This window comes from Cucurbita pepo, chromosome LG04 (assembly GCF_002806865.2).
Source record: "Cucurbita pepo subsp. pepo cultivar mu-cu-16 chromosome LG04, ASM280686v2, whole genome shotgun sequence".
In the NCBI taxonomy this organism is placed as follows: Eukaryota; Viridiplantae; Streptophyta; class Magnoliopsida; order Cucurbitales; family Cucurbitaceae; genus Cucurbita; species Cucurbita pepo.
Window position 1 is genome coordinate 5,248,214 of NC_036641.1, and position 21,628 is coordinate 5,269,841.

Genomic DNA, 21,628 nt, shown 5'->3' on the forward strand with positions numbered 1-21,628 from the left:
TTTTCTTCTTCTCTTTTTTTTTTTTTTTTTTTTTTTTTCCTCCCTTGCTCTCCGAACAGCAGCTACACACTAACATCGCCGATCTCCGATCGCCGCCACGCCCCCCACCGCCACTTTTCTCTCTCTTCTTCTTATCCCACTCTGTGCTGCAACCTTACGTCGCAGGCGTTCCCAACAGAGGGTAAATGAGATCTCTCAAAGCCGCCACCTCCAACAATGGCAGCAGCAGGAGGCTTACGCTTCTTCATCTCGTTTGTGCTGCTGCACTCTTCTCTCTTGTAGTTTTCGTCATTCAATCCTCCTTCTTTGCAGGTTCCTCGTCCCTCATTTCCTTGTATCTTCGACATCAATTCTTAAATATTTTTGCTAAGATCTTGTTTAAAACCTCAGGTTATCAGCAGCCTCTTGCAGATCTCAACAAGGAGGAGGTCCGGATTTTGTCGGATTTTCAGTCCAGCATTCAGCAATGCGTGGTTTGTATCATGTTTAGCTTTAGTTTATTTCTTTCATATTTTGTTCCGTTTTTCGATTGTACATTTGCTGGACGAGCGAAAGAGCTCAGCCTATGTGATCGTTCGAAATCATAGTTGATTTCTTTCAATTAAGTTTCATTTCGGAATGAAGTCGATTTTTCGATTCCAGTGCTATGAATTATGATACTGTTTGTTGAATGCTCCAATGCATCCTAATATGTGTAGGAGTATAAGGCAAGTCGTAATTTCGACTTTTTGGAGAACATTTAGTTATGTCGTCCGATCTTCTCTACTTTTGGATAGATGAAGCAGCACAATTTGAGTGTTTTTTGTTCTATTGTTTTGCATTGCCTTTTTTTTTTTCCTTCAATAACCATGGGTGTCAAGCCAGTCGTGACAAATTTCAGGACCTACTGCTTGAACCCTACGGTCCGATGTGCCAACCAAAGGTGGTTTGCGCATGTCCTGAGTGTTGGATGAAAGTTCCACATCGGTTAATTTAGGGAATGATCATGGGTTTATAATCAAGGAGTACTCTCTCCATTGGTTTGAGGCCTTTTGGGGAAGCCCAAAGCAAAGTCATGAGAGCTTATGCTCAAGGTGGACAATATCATACAATTGTGGAGAGTCATGTTTATCTAACATGGTATCAGAGTCATGTCCTAAACTTAGTCATGTCAACAGAATCCTCAAATGTCGAACAAAGGACTCCAAAAACAAAGGACTCCCAAAAGAAAAAGGAGTCGAGGCTCCTCGAAGGCATAGTAAAAAATGACTAAGACTCCAAAAGAAAAGGAGTCGAGCCACGATTAAGGGGAGGCGTACTTTGTTCGAGGGGAGGTGTATTTTGTTCGAGGGGAGGTGTTGGATGAAAGTCCCACATTGGCTAATTTAGGAAATGATTATGGGTTTATAATCAAGGAATACTCTCTCCATTGGTTTGAGGCCTTTTGGGGAAGCCCAAAGCAAAGCCATGAGAGCTTATGCTCAAAGTGGACAATATCATACTATTGTGGATAGTCGTGTTCATCTAACACTGAGAATGTCTGTTGTCTTTTCAAATACTGCATCTTAGTGGTTTTAATTTTTTTTTTTTTCCTAAAACTTATGCATTATGTATGTGGATTACTCCCTGCAGTTTCAGTTATCTTTTGAGATTCATCTGAACATGAACTTTGGTATAGGCAAACAGGGGACTTGGACTCACTGCTCATATTATTGACCACTGCAAGCTAATTCTCAAGTTCCCAGAAGGCACAAATAGTACCTGGGTCTCTCTCTCTCTCTCTTTCTTTGTGGTGTGTGTGTGTGTGTGTGTGTGTGTTCACCCATTTTCTTTGTTGCTGATTTGTTTATGCTTTGTATTGGCAGTATAATGAGCAGTTCAAGATCTTTGAGCCATTGGAATACCCATATGATGTGTGTGAGGCCATACTATTGTGGGAACAGGTTGGTATTAGCCATCTTCAATTTGTGCAATCTCTTAAAGACTATACATGTCCATTCTAATGTGTGTTGAGCAATGCAGTATCGCAACATGACTACTGTCTTGACGAGAGAGTATTTGGATGCAAGGCCTGATGGGTGGTTTGATTATGCTGCAAAGAGGATAGCACAATTGTAGGGTTACTCTTATCTTAATCCTTCGAGTTAATTTCTTCTGGTGGTTTTCTTTGAACTAGTGACGGCAACTGTTTTGGTGGAGTGAAATCTATTTGTCTTTGTGTAGGGGAGCAGATAAATGTTACAATAGATCTCTTTGTGAGGAACACCTAAATTTGATCCTGCCATCCAAACCTCCTTTTCACCCCCGGCAGTTTAAAACCTGTGCAGTTGTGGGAAACTCTGGAGATCTTCTAAAGACGGAGTTTGGTGAAGAAATCGACAGTCATGATGCTGTTATTCGTGATAATGAGGCACCTGTAAATGAAGTAAGCTAGCTAGCTGCTCTAGTCAATACTTTCAATACTTACTGCAAGAGTCTTTTCATTGTTTATTGATTTATTAAACGGCTTGTTCAAGTTAGCTAGAGTCTTTTACTTGGTAGTTTGGTCTGTAATTAGTAATTGAATAACTCTTGCTATGGTCATTTGTGTGAGATCCCACATTGGTTGGAGAGGAGAACGAAGCATTCCTTTTAAGAGTGTAGAAACCTCTCTCTAATAGACGCGTTTTAAAACCTTGAGGGTAAACCTAGAAAGGAAAGCCCAAAGAGGACAATATCTAATAGCGGTGGCTTTGAGCTGTTACAAATGGCATCAGAGCCAGACACGGGCGGTGTGCCAGCGTCCTCGCTGGCCTCCAAGGGGAGTGGATTGTGAGATCCCACATTGGTTGGAGAGGAGAATGAAGCATTTCTTATGAGGGTGTGGAAACCTCTCCCTAGTAGACACATTTTAAAAACCTTGAGGGGAAATCCAGAAGGGAAAGCCAAAGCGGACAATATCTACTAGTGGTGGGCTTGGGCTGTTACAATTTGTGCCTTATGCATTTGTGTTGTTTTGAGTACGTTCTTTTAGTTGTTAAGTTATTCTTGCATGCCTACAAAAAATTCAGCATCAATAGCTGTTTCCCTTTCCATTTTCCCTTGTTGCCCCAACCTGTCCATGTATCACCAGAAACCATACTCATCAAGACTTCAATGAAAGGACCAACATGTAAGAAAATTTGTGCCCACAATTTTGGACTTTTTCCATCTTCATTCAAATTGTGTGATTAACATTTACATTCAATAGATTATTTAAACGCCAGAAAAATGGTGAAATAGACACTTACCTTGTAACAAAGACGTCAAACAATGAATGTTTATAGAGAAATTCGAGAATTATATATGGGAGTATGTTTACTTTATATATCATTAGTTTTCTCTAGTATTTCTGGAGTTTAAGAGGAATAATATGGCTGATTTTTATGTCTTAGTTTTTAAGTCTAAGAATATTGGTTGTGTAGCAAACAGCACAAACTATTCATTGTGTTCTGGCTAGGCTTGTTAATGAAGTACGACACCGCTAGAAGCCTAAGAATACTATCAAAAGTAGAATATCGAAAGTATTACACTTGAATCTGAATCCTCGTGGCCTGTAACATCTTCCAGGGAACTCTGTGGTTTCTGATCTTTGAACATTACGTACTTGATTCTGCACATTTTGTGACATTGATTTCTTCTCCTTCTATGATTAAGTTCTCCGGAAGATATTTAGATACTCATGTTGATCCCTATGATCCCCTGTAGAAATATGCCAAATATGTTGGTCTGAAGAGGGATTTTCGTCTTGTTGTAAGAGGTGCTGCTCGCAATATGATTAAAATTCTAAATGGGTCTGGTAAGTTAATCTTATTTCTGTTGTTAAATATTATCACTCGGACTCTGGTTTAAGATGTCAGGTCTGATGATCTCTTGTCTTTCTTCAGATGATGAGGTACTTATTATCAAGAGCGTGATTCACAGAGACTTTAATGCAAGGATCAAGGTAAAAGCTAATTCATATTCTTATGTGGTAAATTCTCTTATTACTGTAAGGTAGTGCTGACGGGAGAGGAAAGGAAAAAAAATGGAATGAGGTTAGGGGATTGTAATAGTCAAAACCCATAGCTAGCGGGTATTGTCCTTTTTCAGCTTTCTCCTTCGAGCTTTCCCTCAAGGTTTTAAAACGCGTCTGCTAAGGAGAGGGTTCCACGTTCTTATAAAGAATGCTTCGTTCCTCTCTCCAACTGATGTGGGATCTCACAATCCATCTCCTTTCGGGGCCTAGCGTCTTTTGCTGGCACTCGTTCTCCTCTCCAATCAATGTGAGACCCCCAATCCACCACCCTTCGAGATCCAACGTCTTTGCTGGCACACCGATTGGTGTCCACCCCCCTTCGGGGCTGAGCCTCCTTGCTTGCATACTGCCTGGTGTTTGGCTCTGATACCATTTGTAACAACTCAAGCCCACCGCTAGCAGATATTATTTTCTTTGGGCTTTCCCTTTTGAGTTTACCCTCAAGGTTTTAAACGCGTCTGCTAGGTAGAGGTTTCCACACCCTTATAAAAAAAATGCTTCATTCCCATCCTTATGTGGGATCTCACGATGATCCAGTTTTGAAAATTGTAATGATTTTATGGAAAGGGAAAGGCTTTGTATCCACGATTGTTTTGCTTTCTGATGCTTTGGAAACTTATTACCTTCTGTAAATGATTTTTATGCTTTATATTGCAGCTTATTCCAAATCCAGTTTATCTCTTCCAAGGTATTGTTCTACGTAGAGGTGCCAAGGGAACTGGAATGAAATCTATTGAATTAGCTCTCTCTATGTGTGATATTGTTGACATATATGGTTTCACGGTTGATCCTGGCTACACTGAATGGTAAGTTTAACTCGCTTGCAGGTTGATTCATGTTTTGTTTCTTGCCACTAACAAGTTGAAATTTTCTCTGTTCCAGGACAAGGTACTTCTCAACGCCCAGGAAAGGCCATAACCCGCTTCAAGGAAGGGCATACTACCAGCTATTAGAGTGCCTCGGCGTAAGTTTTTCAACCCCGCCCCCCACACACACGCACACGAAAAAAAAAATGGTGAGATCCATGCCTTGCCTTGCCTTGATAACTCATGTGGCTTAGGGCTTCTCAGGTTATAAGGATTCACTCTCCGATGAGATCAAAGAGGAAGCAAGACTGGTCTGATGTTCCCGATCGAGAAACGATTAGGAGGGCTCATGCTGCAGCCTTGAGCTTAAAGAGGCGTCAATCCGGGCAAGGGGGCGATTTGGGACAGTTTGGTAGCTGTAAAGTGTGGGGCAATGTGGAGCCTGGAATGGAAGGTCCTATCTCAGGATCCCCTGATATGAGTGATACCAGGAAAAAATCAAGTTACAGTAAGTGGGAACTTACACCTTTTAACAGTTTGAGAAAAGAATCACAAGATCATTTCAAGCAGATGGAAGGGGTCTCCCTCTACAAAATGGACGGTAATAAGTTGGACGATCTCGTATGTGTTAGACATTCTTTAGATTCCGTCGCATAAACAACGCTCTCGACGATATGCTATTTGCCAATACCTTCTCCCCAATTAGGACTCACCCGTTACACATATCGACGATATCCATGGTTGTTTAGAGTATCCCTTCCTTCAGCTCTGGCTGATTGCTAGGCACAAGCAGTAGAGGCAACATAGAAATATCAGTCCTTTCTGCGAGATCGGTCGAGACGTCGTGTGCTATCTTCTATGCCTGACTTAGAACTCGGAGCTACCAAGTATACGGTATGGCTTTTAGTTCGAGTCAATTTATTCATCTGCTTTGTTTCTAAATAGATTGTAAAGCTTGTATTTTAGCCTCTGAAAGAAAAGTGTATCATTATTTATTCTTGCGATTATTTGTAAAGACTGTGAAGGTGAAAAAATGTCCATTAAGTAACGTGGAGGGAATGAAGTATTTCTTACAAGGGTTTGGAAACTTCTCTTTTAAAATCGTGAGGTTAATGGTAATATGTAACGGACTGAAGTGGACAATATATGCTAGTGGTGGGCTCGAGCCGTTATAAATGGTATCAGAGCTAGACATTAGACATTGGGCTAGTGAAGACGTTGGCCCTGAAAACGGGAACGAAGCATTCTTTATAAGGGTGGAAACTTCTCACCAACAAATGTGTTTTAAAATCGTGAGGCTAACGATGATACGTAACGGGTCAAAGCGGACAATACCTGCTAGCAGTGGTCTTTGGCTGTTACAACAAATGAGTTGAAAAGTATCATACCTGAGGTATGTTGTCTTCATGCACGAGCCAGAGAACTTGATGCTAGAACAAGTCTTCGATCTAGTCCCGACAATGAACGGTTTATGTGATTTAGATATAATGGGACGATATTTAAATATCTTGGAGAGATTCACAAATATCTCCAAGATGATGGGAAAGTGTGAAAGCTTCCTCTAAATGAATAAATATCAAACAAAGAGGATGCAAATGAATCTTATCCAAAGGAACAGCCTCCAATCTCGGACATTTCAACACATCCACTGTTCTTTATAAAGGCTAATGAGTAAGAGGCTTCTACTCATTCAAATCTCAAGCTTTTAACATATCATATCATAATGCAAGCTGTTCTTAGCATTGTTGTTCCTCCCCTTCTCCCCTCCTTAACACCTTCCAACAACCTCTCTCATTTTCCCTCTTCTCCCTCGATCCGCTCTCTCTCTTCCTCGCGTCGGTCGACAATCAAAGCAGTTACCGCCGTCGCTTACGATACTTCGGTGGTTGATTATAGTTCTGTAATCTCGTAAGTCATTTTCTCTCGCATGTTTCTCTTTTATGCTGAACTTGAGTTTGAACCATTCATCGATATATTTAAGTCTTCGTGGTGTAAACACTAAATTTATGTCATTAATAATAGGTTTAAGATCGAAACTTTGTAGTTTTACTCTGACTATAAGCTCTTGTGGTTTTTGAGTTCTAATGATTATGATCGGGAGAATTAAACCGTCAAATTTTAAAATGATAATCGATGTCTTATTTAATAAACTATGCTCGAATTGACCCGTATGCTCGAGTTCGAGACAGGGTGTAATAAACTATTCTCGAATTGACTCGTATGATCGAGTTCGAGTTAGGGTGTAATAAACTATGCTTGAATTGACCCATATGCTCAAGTTTGAGTTAAGGTATAATAAACTATGCTCAAATTGACTCGTATGCTTGGGTTTGAGACAGGGTGTATTAACTATACTCAAATTGACCCATATACTCGAGTTCGAGTTAGGGTGTAATAAACTATGTTTGAATTGACCCGTACGCTCGAGTTCGAGTTAGATTATAATAAATTATGCTCGAATTGACTTGTATACTCGGGTTCGAGACAGGGTGTTTCCTGCAGAAGCATGTGAGACCATTGGTGGAGAAGCTTGTTGGGCCAACATTTTCCCAGAAGTGAGGCTTCAGGCTTCTGCAGATAGCGCTGAAGCAGCCGCAGTTGCCTTGGAAGAGATTGATAGAGAGTATCTTGATTATGCTGCCCAGTCTAAGACGTGAGATAATTTATTTTCTTTAATTTCCTTCTATTTTTAATCCCTTTTAATAAATTCTTTTTAATATTCTAAATTCACTCCAAAATTTTAATTTTAGTTCATATTTACATTTTTTTTTTATTTCTTTAAATTTTCAAAAGTTTTAATAATATATTTAAACCGATAAAAGAAAAAACTTCAAAAATATTTTAAACTCTCAAACGAAATACCTCTAATTCAGGGGATGATCATGGGTTTATAATCAAATAATACTCCCCCATTGGAATGAGCTCTTTTGGGGAAGCCCAAAGCAAAGCTACGAAAACTTATACTCAAAGTGGACAATATCATATCTGGAGAGTCGTGTTCATCTAACACTACTAACCGGTTTGACTATATACCAATAATAAGAGTATTTTTTTTAAACTTTTTTTTTTAAGATATTAATAAAAATTTAAAAGATTGAACAAAATATTAATAATTTCTGTCCACTTATTTAAAATTAAAGAGTATTATTGAATTTTTAAAAATTTAAAGATAAATTTTTAAATAAAATGTAAAGATAATTTTATTAATTTAACATATATATATATATATATATATATTTTGGAGATTTCTCTCCAGAAGCTGCATGTTTAACACTCTCAAAACACTTGAAAATCTGTGCCCTGCCTTGGAGTTTGGAGTAATTACCACTGTTTACTGATACTGACATTATTATTATTATTATTATTATTTATTTATTTATAATAATAATAATAATAATATTATTATTATTATTATTATTATGTGCAGAGTTTTCCCGGGGGAGGCTTGCGATGATCTTGGTGGAGAATTTTGTGGAGCCGAGTTTCTAAATGGCGTTTTCTAAATCCCCCGGCTATGCTTCTTTTATTTAGTGTATTGTATAGTTTTATTCACATATACAAGCCTTTTAGCTAGGCCATATCACAAATTGTATAACCCATGTTTTAGAATTCTCGACCCTTAAGTATTTACTCTAATCCGATTCTAGTACATTGGGTTAAGTCATATCACAGGTTTTCCGACCCACGTTTTAGCACTCTCGATACTTTAACATTTATCCCTTTTATTTTCTATATTCAACTATTCTCGTGGGACAACGGTTTAATTCTACTACATTTGGTTGGGTCATATCACGAGTGTTCAAGAACCCACTTCTTAGAATTCTCGACCCCTACATATTTATCCCTTTCGGTTTCTATATTCAACTATTCTCACGGGACAATAATTTGATTCTACTACATTTGGTTGGATCAGATTCGGTAACCCACTCTTCAAAACTCTCCATGCTTAAATATTTATCCCTTTTGTTTCCTATATTCAACTATTCTCATGGGACAACGGTTTCATTCTACTACATTTAGTTAGGTCATATCACAGGTTCGGTAACCCACTTTTTAGGATTCTCAACCCTTTATTTATCCCTTTCATTTTATATTCAACTATTCTCACCCGACAACAATTTGATTCTACTACATTTGGTTGGATCATATCACATGTTCGGTAACTTGCTTTTTAGAATTCTCAGGCCTTAAATATTGATCCCTTTTGTTTTCAATATTCAACTATTCTCATGGGACAACGGTTCGTTAGGATATATCACAAGTTCTATATTCCACTTTTCAGAATTCTCGATGCTTATATATTTACTCTTTTCTATGATCAACTAATCTTATCGGACATCAGTTCGATCTCTACTACATTTGGTTCTCAAGATAACCCGAGGAAACTATCGGGAAGGCTGTGGAATTTATGATGAGGATCTTAGGCCAGTTAATGGGAGACTGATAAAGGCATTAGCAGAAGGAAACTACGTTTCAGAAGAAAATCTTATTGCAAAAAGAACTCAACCAAATGAAGTGAAACAAACACTTGAGGTTGATCTTGCAGTATGTTCTGAAAACTAGATTGGTAAGAAAAAGAACTAAAACCATAAGAGATATTAGGCGACCTACTTGTCGATGATGTTCACGAGCACGCCTTCGAGAATAAGACGGAGCTGAATGTCGTCGGATTTACAGAGTTCGTCGATGAATTGTTCCATCCATCAATGAAGGGCTGCATTTGATAACAGCTTCAGCTACATAACACCATGTAAGCCAGCTGATTCCAACAGCACTGCTTTTATTTGCTCAGGTATGATCTCCTGACCTTCCTTGGATTGCTGGAAGAAATCAAACAGCAAAATGGTTAGTGCCAACAAAACTTGTTGAACGATATTAGATCGTAAACGTCGATTCGGGAAAACGAAAAGGAAACGAGTGCGAACCTCAGCTCGAAACACGTCCAAAGCAAATCCATTGAAACAGCTGATTACAGCTTGTTGGATATCCAAGCCGAGGCTATCCAGAGCCCTCATGGTGGATAGCAAGAGACCGGGCTTGCAAGAACAAAACATGTGAATATTGACAGCTCTGCCTTCTCTGACCCGGACTTCGACCTGTTTAAGCACGTTACCAATCAGGATTTGAAGCACATCTTCATCGAATATGCACATAAGCACACGTTAAACGAACACGACTCTCCACAATGGTATGATATTGTCGACTTTGAGTATAAGCTCTCATGGCTTTGCTTTGGGCTCTCCCGAAAGGCCTTATCCCAATGGAGAGAGTATTTTTTTATTATAAACCCATGAACATTCCCTAAACTAGCCGATGTGGGACTTTCATCATCCAACACACACAAGAAAATGCAACGAAATCCCATAAATGTTCGAGAATGAAACCAAAAATTCACAGAAACTGTGCTCGAGTTTTCATGTCTGATGACTGGTATCTCGTCGAACCGACTTCTATCAACAGAAGTAAGATGATTAAAAAAAAAAAAAGTATGAACGCCATCAATATCATTAGAACCAACAACAATTGTAAGGTCTGTCCAACAAATCTACTTAATTTTATCATATTTTTGGCAGCCTACAACAATAAGATGAAGCTGACTGTCACTCACATGATATTGCTAGTTTAAAAACTACGGACCATGCACAATTAAGCACATGTTTCGTATGACTCTTTAGAGTAGCTGTAACAGCCCAAGTCCACCGCTAGTGAATTTTCCCTTTCGGGTTTCCCCTCAAGGTTTTTAAAACACATATGCTAGGGAGAGGTTTCCACGCCTTAATAAAAAATGCTTCGTTTCTCTCTCCAACCGACGTGGGATTTCACAATCCACCCCCTTCGGAGTCCAACGTTCTCGATGACACTCGCCTCGATGAATATCATAAGGAGGGTGGATTGTGAGATCCCACATCAGTTGGAGAGGGGAACGAAACATTGGGGCAGTGTGCTAGCGAAGAAGCTAGACCCCCAAATGAGGTGGATTGTGATATCCCACATCAGTGGGAGAGTATAACAAAGAATTCCTTATAAGGATGTGGAAACCTCTTCCTAGCAGACGCGTGTTAAAACCATGAGGCCGACGGCAATACATAACGGGCAAAAGCAGACAATATATGTTAGCAGTGGGCTTGAGCTGTTACAGTATCATTACCCATGTTACTTCATCCATGAGCACGTCCAATACAAGTAACAAACAGATCACTGGGACTCATTATTTGATGAACGGTTCAACTGAAACAACCCGAAATTCGCAAATCCACTCATTAACATTACTAAGGTAAGGAGGAGCATTGTAAGCACTTGGCTCTCAAGAACCAAAAATCTCAGAGTTCATGCTAGACACTTGTGGAGGAAGTTCAAGAGCAAACAAAACGAAAAAGAATTCTAGCTGCATGAATAAAAAGCACAAAAGTACAACCAAATACAAAAAGAAACAAGATGGAACGCAGAAAAGAATAAAGTTGGTTGAAAAGTTACCCTGGCAGGCTGATTTTTGGGGCTGCACAAGGAGCTTGGACACAGCTCCTCCTTGACACGACAGGGAAGCGTTGGCAGCGTTGGCGTCAAAGGGTGAAAGCTTGCAGAAGGTTGCAGCAAAGAACCAGAAGGAGTCGATTCAAGTTCATTATGGAGATCATTTATCCTTTGAAGAAGCTCCTTCAAGTAGTCTATGGCGTCTCCAAGGATTGAAGCTCTATCCATCTGTGAACACAAGAAAAGGAAAATATAGATTTATTGCCCAATTCATCAAGAAAGACCAGTGGTTCAAGATCTCTCCGCCATGGAATCGAGAGGAAAAGCTTGAATTCGTACCTTGCTTATTTTGGGTACGACGGACCTAAGCATGTAAAGTCTATCATTCAGCTTCTTTCTCCGCCGTCGCTCCGCCATGAGATTCTTCGCCGGCATCCCCTTCTTCTTCCCTTTCTGGTCGCCGCCGGTTACAGTGCTGTTGGCATTGGAATTGCTTCCGCAGTTTTTAGCATTAACATTGTCCTCTTGCTTGTTATACTCATTGCCTTCATCGGAGTCGTAATTAAACCGAGAAACATCCACGCTACCATCCTCACCGTCCTCATCGCCGTTGTTCTTATTCAGATTCTCCAAATCCGCCGTCCACGTTGAGCCTTCTCCAAATTTCAAACCCGAAACCTCCAGATTCTCAAGTTTATCAGCTCCGGGAGAGACAACTCGGTGCGCCGCTCGCTTCTGAAACAGCGTCGGCTGAGCACCGACTTGCGGGAGCACTTCAAGAGGTCTCAAAACCTTAGGCCTATTCTGAAACAGAGCATTCCCGCAGCCATCGAAGCTCTCAAACGCAGCCGCCGGATTAAATCCATCGCCGAAAGCGGGAGGGTTATCAGCAACCGGAAACTCAGAATGATTTAAGCTAAGCGACTGATTACCGATTTGAGGAAGAGGAGAAACGCCAGTGAATCCCATGAAAACAGAGGGATTGGAAGCTTGATTCCCCTGGTAAGATCCAAACAAAGCAGTATCGCCGCCAAAATCATAGGCATTATCGAAATTACTGCCGCAAACAACATTAAGAAGAGAAGAGAAACAGGATTTGTGAGAAGGCAACATAGACTGGGAAGGATCGAGAGCAAAAGGTTGGGAGGGAGAGCAGGAAGAGAGGAAGTTATCAGTGGGATTGAAACGATGGAGAGAGGAGTTGAGAGGAGCAGAAGAAGAGTTAATGAAACAGTCAGGTTCGAGCATGGATTTGAAGGAAGAAATGGAGCCGGCAATGGCGATATCGTCGTAGTGGTCGTCAGTGGCTCTGGTCCAGGAAGCGGCGTCGTCATGGTCGCCGTCGAGCCAAAGGATTCCGGTGGATTTGGGAAGCATCTGGGCGGAGAGAGTTGCAGAGAGAGAGAGAGAGAGAAGGAAGGAGGCAGTTACAGAGAGGGAAAAAGGGGAATGGGTTTTGGGGAGAAGAAAATGAACAGAAATATATTCCCAAGTTTGAACGTTACGTATCAGAGAAAAGGAGAAGACCGCCAATGTGTGGTCTCTCTCCCTCGCCGTTTCCTTGTCTGTTCCGTTTTAAGATTATATTTATTTATTTTATTTTTTTAATTTCAATTTTATATGTAAAATCGGAATTTATATTTATAAATTTTTTAAACTAATTTATCTATAATTTAAAAAGTTTCCATAATTTCCAAAAAATATATATATATATTATTATCATTAGTATTATATTTTTTAAAACTTATTAATGAAATTTTATAAATAGCTTTATTAAAAAATGTTTAAATATTTTTCTACCGAGAATTACGACTCTCCACAATAGTATGATATTGCCCACTTTGAGCATAAGCTCTCATGGCTTTGCTTAGCCTCGACACTTCATAGATTATCTTTACAAAAAATTATGTTATTTTTAAAATCTTATGAGTATTTTTTAAACCGATACTAGCAACAAGGATATTTTTAGTTTTTTTCTTTTAAACTAAAGGTTTTTTTTTTAGTTTTAAAATATTTTTTTTAATTTTAAAAGAAAATTTAATAATATTAATAATTTAAGTTGAAACGTATTTTTGAGACAAACTATTAACCGTTTTCATCTAAAATTAAAGGTTTTTTTTTTTTCAAAGTTCCAAGTTTTCTTTTTAATTTTTTAAAGGTTAAGGGTATTTTTTAAACATGCAAAATGTAACTATTACCTTCATAAAAAAATTAAAAAAAATTAAAAATTAAAAATTCTTACAATTTTTAAAAAATATAAAAAGTATTTTTGAAGTGGTATAAAAAAAAGTTTTAAAATATTAATGAAACCATTTATTTTGGATATTTTTTAACCCTTTAACCTTTTATTTTATTATTTATTTATTTATTTTTTTTTTTCATTTAAGAATATTCTCCAAACTTTTTAGAGTTTAAGACTTAACGTTATGGATATAATTGGACTATAAAGACAAGAATAAAATACAGAGAAAATCAAAGACGAGGCAAAGATAAACACAGGGGGAAGCATGGAAGGAAACGAGTCACCCAATAAAAGAAAGAAGTGCCAAGTTCCCTAGTTGGTATGGGGCATGTACCCAATGTCACGATCATGCTTGTCCAAAACGTGTTGCATGTGGTCGTGTGTCAGATATCACGGTCAAACTTATGAGATCCTACATTGATTGAGGAGGGAAACAAAACATTTCTTCTATGGGTGTGAAAACCTCTTCTTAGTAGACGCGTTTTAAAACCGTGAAGCTGACGGGCTAAAGCGGACAATATTTACTAGCATTGGGCTTGAGTTGTTACAAATAGTATCAGAGTCAATCATTGGATGATGCGAGACACTAGTTAGAGTAGAGCTAAACCTTCTCCATAGTAGACGCATTTTAAAATCGTGAGACTGACGACGATACATAATGGGCCAAAATGAACAATATCTACTAGCAATGGACTTAGGCTGTTACAATTCTTGTCCAAAGCGTGTTATCCATTCCTTTTACTTGCTTTCATCCGTAGTCAGGTTTTTACTATTCTTGTCATCTCAATATGAGGGTGTATGATAGTTTTTGCTTTCATCGGTAGTCAGGTTTTTGTTGGTGACTCGAGCAACCCGAATAGAGTTCACAACTCAACCCAACCCATTATTTTTTTTAGTTGGGTTGGGAAAATCTTTTAGATACGGGAAATTTCAAGTTGATTGGGTCAGCTCACAACACAACCCAACTTTCTATCTTCGAGTTGAATTATCGAGTTATTTTTTAATTATTTAAAAAATAATAGTAATAACTAAAATGTCATATAACTGAACTATCAAACATTTACGAATCATAATGCATCACGAACATCAATTACAAACGTCAGACATACTAATCTTAAAAGTAGGGTATAATAGGGTTGGGTTATTGGATTGTAACTCAATTTCCGTGTTGGTCGGGTTTATCCACAAAAAAAAATATAAGGAGTTTTCGACTTCTTGGATTTATAAAAATAAAATAAAAAAACAAATTCATTAAAATTAAAAACACTACCTCGTACAAACTCTCTTAGAATTTTAAATTTTGTCACTTAAATTGTCGTCCTATGAATAAATAGAAAATGGAGAAAATTAAATTAAATTAATAATATTTTTTATTGTCATATTTATTTACTTTGTACCCTTTTTAAATATATATATATATATATATATATATATATGTACTTAACCGTCACCGTCCTACGCGCTTCCTTTTTCTTCAAATAATTATTATAAAAAAAATAATAATAATAATAAAAACAAGACTCAAAAACATTTTTAATTTATAGCATTACATAAAAAAAATAAAAATAAAATTAAACTATGGAGTTAATATTAATTTTTCTGTCAAAAAAAAAATCATTCTAATAAAAATAACAATTCGAAAACTTTAATTAAGCGTGAATTAATTTATAGGATTCTAATTAATAATTAAGGTCATAATTGAAAATTTAGAGTTATATTATACATAAAAAAAAATTGATTTAATATATGATAGAACCATCCATTAAAATATATAAATAAATAAATAAATAAATAATATATATATATCGAGAAAACACAAGATAAAACTTTAAAGACGAGATAGAATACATTTAAAATTCAAAGATCAATTGTATATAAATTTTAAAATTTAGGCCTCTTTCGATAATTATTTATTTATTTTCAATTTTTTGATGCATTATTTTTGTAATTAGTTTATATAACTATTTCAATTTTCATCCCGACAAATTATATATATATATTATACTTAACATTTGTTAAAGATATTTAGTATTAAATTATAGTTTGCCATATATATCATATTTCATATTTTATTATAAGACAAATATATAGATATTTGCAAACATTCTCATGATATCAGAGTTTAGCAACTCCAATCCTTTCTTTTCAATGGTTTTTGAAATTCTCTATTTTTCTTTTCCACCACCATTGCTGGCTTTAACACAACAGAGGCAATCGTCATGGCAGCCACATGCGGAGCCGATTGATTACTCTTCGACTCCACCCTTTTGACCTCCAAATCACCCATCGTCATAGTACATACAACCTCACCTTCTTATTTCGACTCCATTTAGCTAACAACTTAAAATATCTACGAGCTTCGTGGGCCTCGGATTCCGAATTATAGAACATACATCTAATATTATTATTATTATTATTATTTATTTATTATTTTGCAATGCCATTGTAACCACGCCACATTAATTGCAAATTGGAAAAGTAAATAAATAATGGAGGAGGTGAGAGGCAAAGTTTGGAATAAATTTTGTAAAAGAAATCCCAAGTTTCTCGTGATTCCCTTTCTTCTCCCAAATTCACCGCCCCCTTCTAACAAATTTGAACTCTCAAACCTTTTTTTTTTTAATTTTTATTTTTTTTTCACTATTCATTTCCCTTTTTCTTCCTCCAACTCTCGAGTCAACAAAGTTTGCTATCGTTACGACGTGTTACAATCATACTATATAAACTTCTAGAATCATCTTCGAGAACCTCTTAAATTGGCTACACGTTTAGTATACCATAGCCGTCAATTGAGACTGTGCCTAGAAGTGCTCGGAGCATTATCTCGAAATGAGGTTTGCTATAAGCTATTTAAACTTTGTCTAGAAGTACTCAGAGTATTATCTCGAAATGGGGTTTGCCCTAAGCTATCGTGTATAAGATGACATAAAACTAGTTTGTAAAACGCTTTTAGAGTAATTGTTATAAAAAATATATAATTTATGAGTGTTCATATGGCTCGATAACACGATCAGTCCATACTACCTAACCTAACCCACAGAGATTTTGTTGGGTTAATTTTTTTAGTTGGGCTGGGTTGAACTGTTGAAAAATCGAAAGTTTAAATTCTCGGGTTGAAATTTTTTTATTAGGTCAATCCGACCAACCCAAAAATAAGAGTTACAACCCAACCAAATCCTACCGTACTTCTAAAATTATTATAAAAATTAATAATATTTGACGTTTGTTATCTATGTTAGTGATGTGTTGTGAGATATAAAGGCTTGATTTGTGAAATTATGAATAAATATAATTTTTTTTTTAAAATAATTATAGATTTATTAATTTATTAAATTGTAAAGTTTTTTTTTTAAATAGAATAAAAATATTATTTATGTTATATTTAATTAAAATATTAATATTTATTTTATAAATAGAAACACAGAAAAAATAATACTTTTATTTTACATGTTCATGAAAATTTTAGAACAAGAAAACAATAATTGATATTTAAGTAAAATATTAATAAATAAAAAAAATGATTCTCCATCACATGTTAAGGGGGAGAGTGTGGATAATATGTATAATGCAGCCACGTGGCGAACACGAGACATGCATTCGATCTGTGAAACCCAAAACCTGGCGGTTCCAAGCTGTGTAACGCTGGCTGGATAATCCTCTCCATGTGCTGCAAAACGACTGCGTTTGCCCCACTCCTACACCACCATCCCTACCCTACCTTCTCCTTTTTGGGCCGGCCCAGCCCAACCCAGCCCAATTCTCTCAAAATCCAATCCACGTCAAATCAATTACAATCACACATGGCTTTTAGTTTGTTTTTTTTTTCTTTAAATATTTAATCGGTATATTATATATAATTTTAAAATAAACATATGTCAAAGGAAATACTTGTTGATGTCAATTATAATAATGAATAATTGATTGCGAAGAGCCAATATCGAAGTGTCAAATCTTTCCGTTGATGTGAGCTTTTGAGAAAGATTAGCATGTTATCTCTAGAGTAGCTTTTAAACGTTGAGCGACGGCCCTTCCACTCTGCACCGTTGGATCACTAAGGTCAACTTCCATACCTGCTCGATGGGTGGGTCTTGCAATCAAGCTCCCTTTTGCCTTTTCACTTGAGGGTCAATCTCTATCTGGTCCGAGAAAACCTTTACACGCCTTCGTTACCTTTTGGGAGACCTACGCCCCATAGAAACTATCAGGTTAGAATTCTAGCTGTTATAGAGTAGTATTCTCATTGATGGCTCGGAACTCTCCCGAAAAGGGGCCTTCTTCGCATTTTCTCCATTGAAATATTCTTTATAATGATAATACACATCCTAATTCAACGAGCTTAATTCTAATTATTTTGTTATGAAGTGAACCATTGAGCCGTTCATCCTAGTCAGATATTCATAGTCAAGCTCTCGTGAGTATAAGCTCTCTACAATGGTATGATATTTTCCACTTTGAGTATAAGCTCTCGTGACTTTGTTTTTTATTTCCCGAAAGTCCTCAAACCAATGGAGAGAGTATTCTTTGATTATAAACCCATGATCATTCCTTAAATTAGTCGAGGTGGGACTTTCATCATCCAACACCTCCCCTCTTATAAAGTACGACGCCTCCTCTTAATCGAGGCTCGACTTCTTTTTCTTTTGGAGTCTTAGTCATTGTTTATTATGCCTTCGAGGAGGCCGACTCCGTTTCTTTTGGAGTCATTTGTTCGACATTTGAAAATTTACCAATCTATTAACACGACTAAGTTTAGGGCATCACTTTGATACCATATTAGACGAACACGACTCTCTCCAATGACATGATATTTTCCACTTTGAGTATAAGCTCTCGTGACTTTGTTTTGAACTTCCCAAAAGTCTTCAAACCAACGAAGAGAGTATTATTTGATTATAAACTCATGATCATTTTCTAAATTATTCTCGGACTTTCATCATCTAACAAAGTTTTCAACGGGACATTATTCTGGACGAAGGAGTAGAATATAGTGTTTTTGACTCAATTATGGTAAAATTTTCAAAATTAATTGATATAATGGTGAGAGGAGGGCCGAAAAGTTACTTTTACCACAGCGAATTTTACCGTTAGTTTTATTTTTACTGTGTTGACTGTTGGTTTGGGCAGAAGCGTAAGCTTAAAAATGTTTGTCTCTTTTGTATACAACAGAGAAACGTGAAGTTTTCAATTGTTTTGTACGAAACGGATCATGTGAAAAGAAAAGAAAAGCAAAACAATCATCAAATTGAAAAACTGTAATCCTGTAATACCGCTTTGCCCACTCCCCCAGCGGCCCATCTCCGATCAGATCTGTTCCCTTATTCTCTAGATCTGCCCACCAACGCCCCACCGGAACAACGACACAGGAGCTCTTGATTCGTTTTTATCCAAATTTACGTTGCATTATGCAGAATTCTTGCTCCCCGATGTTCTATCATGAGCATTTTCAGTGAGGAAATCGGTGATATAGATAGGGTTTTTGGGTTGATTTTGCTGCAATGGGATCGGCTCAGTCCGGGCAAGTAGCGGAGGAACGGGAGGAGGAGGAGGAGGAGGAGGAGGAGGATGGTGATGATAATGTCGAGCCGGCTAGCGGCGAGTTGGAGAACTATTTGGTGAAGAAGGTTCTGGAGCAGGAGCCAGAGATGCTACCATGTCACGCATTGGCGTCGCCCTTGTCTCCTCAACTGTCGTCCCTTGGTACGCCTCGATTGGGGCCGGTGATCAAGGTTTGGGATCCGTATAATGTTCTAGCGCCGCCGCCACAGCTTCCTCCGCCCCCGGTGTTCACACGGAGCTTCTCGTCGAGTTCGATTGACGACGATCGAGTGGTCATGGAGGTTTTTCTGATCAGCCATGGGGAGTACGAATTGAATTTGAGATCGGACTTGGTCGGCGGACGGTGCCCTGAGGCGGCTTTGACGCCGAAAGGTAAGCGGCAGGCAAGAGCGTTGGCTGTGTTCTTGAAATCTCAGGGGGTTCGTTTCAATGCCGTGTTTTCGTCTCCCTTGGATCGGGCCCGATCGATGGCCGCTTCAGTCTGTCAGGTAATGATTCCATCGCGTTATGCTCACAAACTGTTTGTTAAAAGTCCTCTGAGACATCCAATTCTGTTTTAACTTGTGATTGAATCTATGCAACTTCGTTTGTTCATCTCTTGTTCATCTTTGAATTTGATGGATAACTTTGAAGCCAATTTAGAATCCATGAAGTTTATAGAACAAACAAGTATTGAATGCTACTGATCTTAGCCGTATTATTTCAACTATGATGATAATCAGATGATGTTCTTTGTTGAATTCTTGAGGGGTATGGATGATTTGTTCTGTTGAAGTTGGATTACAATGGTTGAAATTTTGATTGAAACGGGTCGATGGCGTCGATGATTCATCGGTTAATGCCGGCGTTTGATCCTTTTTTCTGCATTGTTCTTCAATTTTGTAAACCATCTATGCAATGAACTTGCAGGAAATGAATTTTTCAGAGGAACAAATACAAAAGGCAGATGCCCTTACAGAGATGAGTCATGGACACTGGGAACATTGCCTCCGGTCCGATATATATACGCCTGAAACGTTGAGCTTCATTGATAGAATTCAACCCGACTTCGCTGCACCAGCTGGAGAATCGTTAAGGCAGGTCGAGTTCCGTATGGTTCATTTTCTGAACGCAACCATCTTGGAGCTTCCTGAAAAGCTGAGATCAGACGTTGCAATCCGTCCCAATGAGACGCTTCAAATGTCACACGAACTAACCAATTCAATTCACGATCGAGATGCACATTCTCTCCAATCATCCCCACATTGGGACTTGCCTCACAGGCAGCGACATGGGATCGTGAGGAAGAAGTCGGGCAAGAGCAGGCTACAAACCGTGACTACCACTGAAGAACACGAAGCTGAAGACGAGATCTCCCCTCGGGATGCCCCTCTAAGTATCAGAAACTCGTCATCATGTACGACGTGTATCGGCATCTTCACTCATTCAATTCCAATTAAATGTCTCCTCACAGGCCTCCTAGAATGCAGCTTGGCAATGCTGCACAAGTTCTGCATAGATGATTCATCTGTGACTGTTTTACAACATTCACTAAAGTCGGGCTGGCAGATAAAAACGATGAACGATACCGCACACCTCAGGCTTCTCTAGCGTTCGATTCGATCGATCGATCGCTGTAGAATGATCTATTCTTTCATATTGACCAAATCTAGCAGGCAATATTCCTGCATTCCTGTTGTAAAACCATTAGCATCCTCACACAGAATACTGTATCAAGTGATTCTTTTGATATCTACCATTTATCATTGATCTTAGATGATTACACACGCTCGATGTTTTTGCAAATGCAGGTCGGTATCGGTATCGGTATCGGTATCGGTGCTCGAGATTATTCACTTGGAGCTGAGCGATGGATTTGGATGGGAAATCTGCTTGGTTTTGTTCTTTTTATCATCATTTGCTGCAGACATTGTTAAGTGTAAGCAATAGCTCCTGTTGCCTTAAAAGTACATTTTTGTTGTTTGTTCTTGTTCTTGGGTCTTAGATTCTTTACCATAAATCCCATGAATCTTTGTGTATTAGCAGTTTCTTCTTCATTGGCTGCTAAAACATTTATTACAGTGACAAAAATTAAGAATATTAATAATTTTTTTTAAAAAAAATAAGCTTTTTTAAGGTATTTTTTAAACAAATATTAACAATTTCATAAAAAAAAATAACGGATTAGTGACTTACTACTGATTTAATGACTTTGGCACGTTTTGGCACTAGACGTTCAAAAAACGTGGTACAAATTCAATTATGGAAGCTTGTTTGCATTCCAGCTAGTGTTTATTGGTCGGAATATTTGAATAGGATGAATTGCTTGTGGTTTGCTTCATAATAAAATAATTAGAATGTCGGGTGAATTCACAATAATAGGCCCTTGTTGATTTTCGTGTTGGATGAAAATCAGATGTCCGCTAATTTATAATCAAATAATACTCTCTCTCTATTGGGATGAGACCTTTGTTGATTTTCCTGTTGGATGAAAGTCAGATGTCGGCTAATTTATAATCAAATAATACTCTCTCTCTATTGGGATGAGACGTTTTAGGG

General features: G+C 37.8%; 4 protein-coding genes across 4 annotated transcripts; 3 read left to right on the plus strand and 1 right to left on the minus strand.

Moving 5' to 3' along the window:
* The first annotated feature begins 21 nt into the window (after positions 1-21).
* LOC111794102 (sialyltransferase-like protein 1) lies at positions 22-5,912 on the plus strand. Its single transcript, XM_023676241.1, has 11 exons — positions 22-312; positions 391-473; positions 1,658-1,744; positions 1,845-1,922; positions 2,002-2,093; positions 2,203-2,404; positions 3,706-3,796; positions 3,885-3,943; positions 4,673-4,821; positions 4,898-4,979; positions 5,086-5,912. Exons 1-11 carry the CDS (start codon positions 186-188, stop codon positions 5,476-5,478), a joined length of 1,443 nt encoding a protein of 480 aa, XP_023532009.1. The 5' UTR covers positions 22-185; the 3' UTR covers positions 5,479-5,912.
* Positions 5,913-6,511: 599 nt separating this feature from the next.
* On the plus strand, positions 6,512-8,574 carry LOC111793878 (light-regulated protein, chloroplastic-like). The gene is made up of 3 exons (XM_023675944.1): positions 6,512-6,729; positions 7,310-7,474; positions 8,249-8,574. Exons 1-3 carry the CDS (start codon positions 6,545-6,547, stop codon positions 8,322-8,324), a joined length of 426 nt encoding a protein of 141 aa, XP_023531712.1. The 5' UTR covers positions 6,512-6,544; the 3' UTR covers positions 8,325-8,574.
* Positions 8,575-9,273: 699 nt separating this feature from the next.
* LOC111792338 (transcription factor ICE1) lies at positions 9,274-12,836 on the minus strand. Its single transcript, XM_023673733.1, has 4 exons — positions 11,632-12,836; positions 11,296-11,520; positions 9,747-9,917; positions 9,274-9,641 (listed from the first exon to the last, which is right to left on the minus strand). Exons 1-4 carry the CDS (start codon positions 12,667-12,669, stop codon positions 9,558-9,560), a joined length of 1,518 nt encoding a protein of 505 aa, XP_023529501.1. The 5' UTR covers positions 12,670-12,836; the 3' UTR covers positions 9,274-9,557.
* Positions 12,837-18,714: 5,878 nt separating this feature from the next.
* Positions 18,715-21,058, plus strand: LOC111792161. The gene is made up of 2 exons (XM_023673496.1): positions 18,715-19,578; positions 20,000-21,058. Exons 1-2 carry the CDS (start codon positions 19,030-19,032, stop codon positions 20,678-20,680), a joined length of 1,230 nt encoding a protein of 409 aa, XP_023529264.1. The 5' UTR covers positions 18,715-19,029; the 3' UTR covers positions 20,681-21,058.
* Positions 21,059-21,628: the final 570 nt, after the last annotated feature.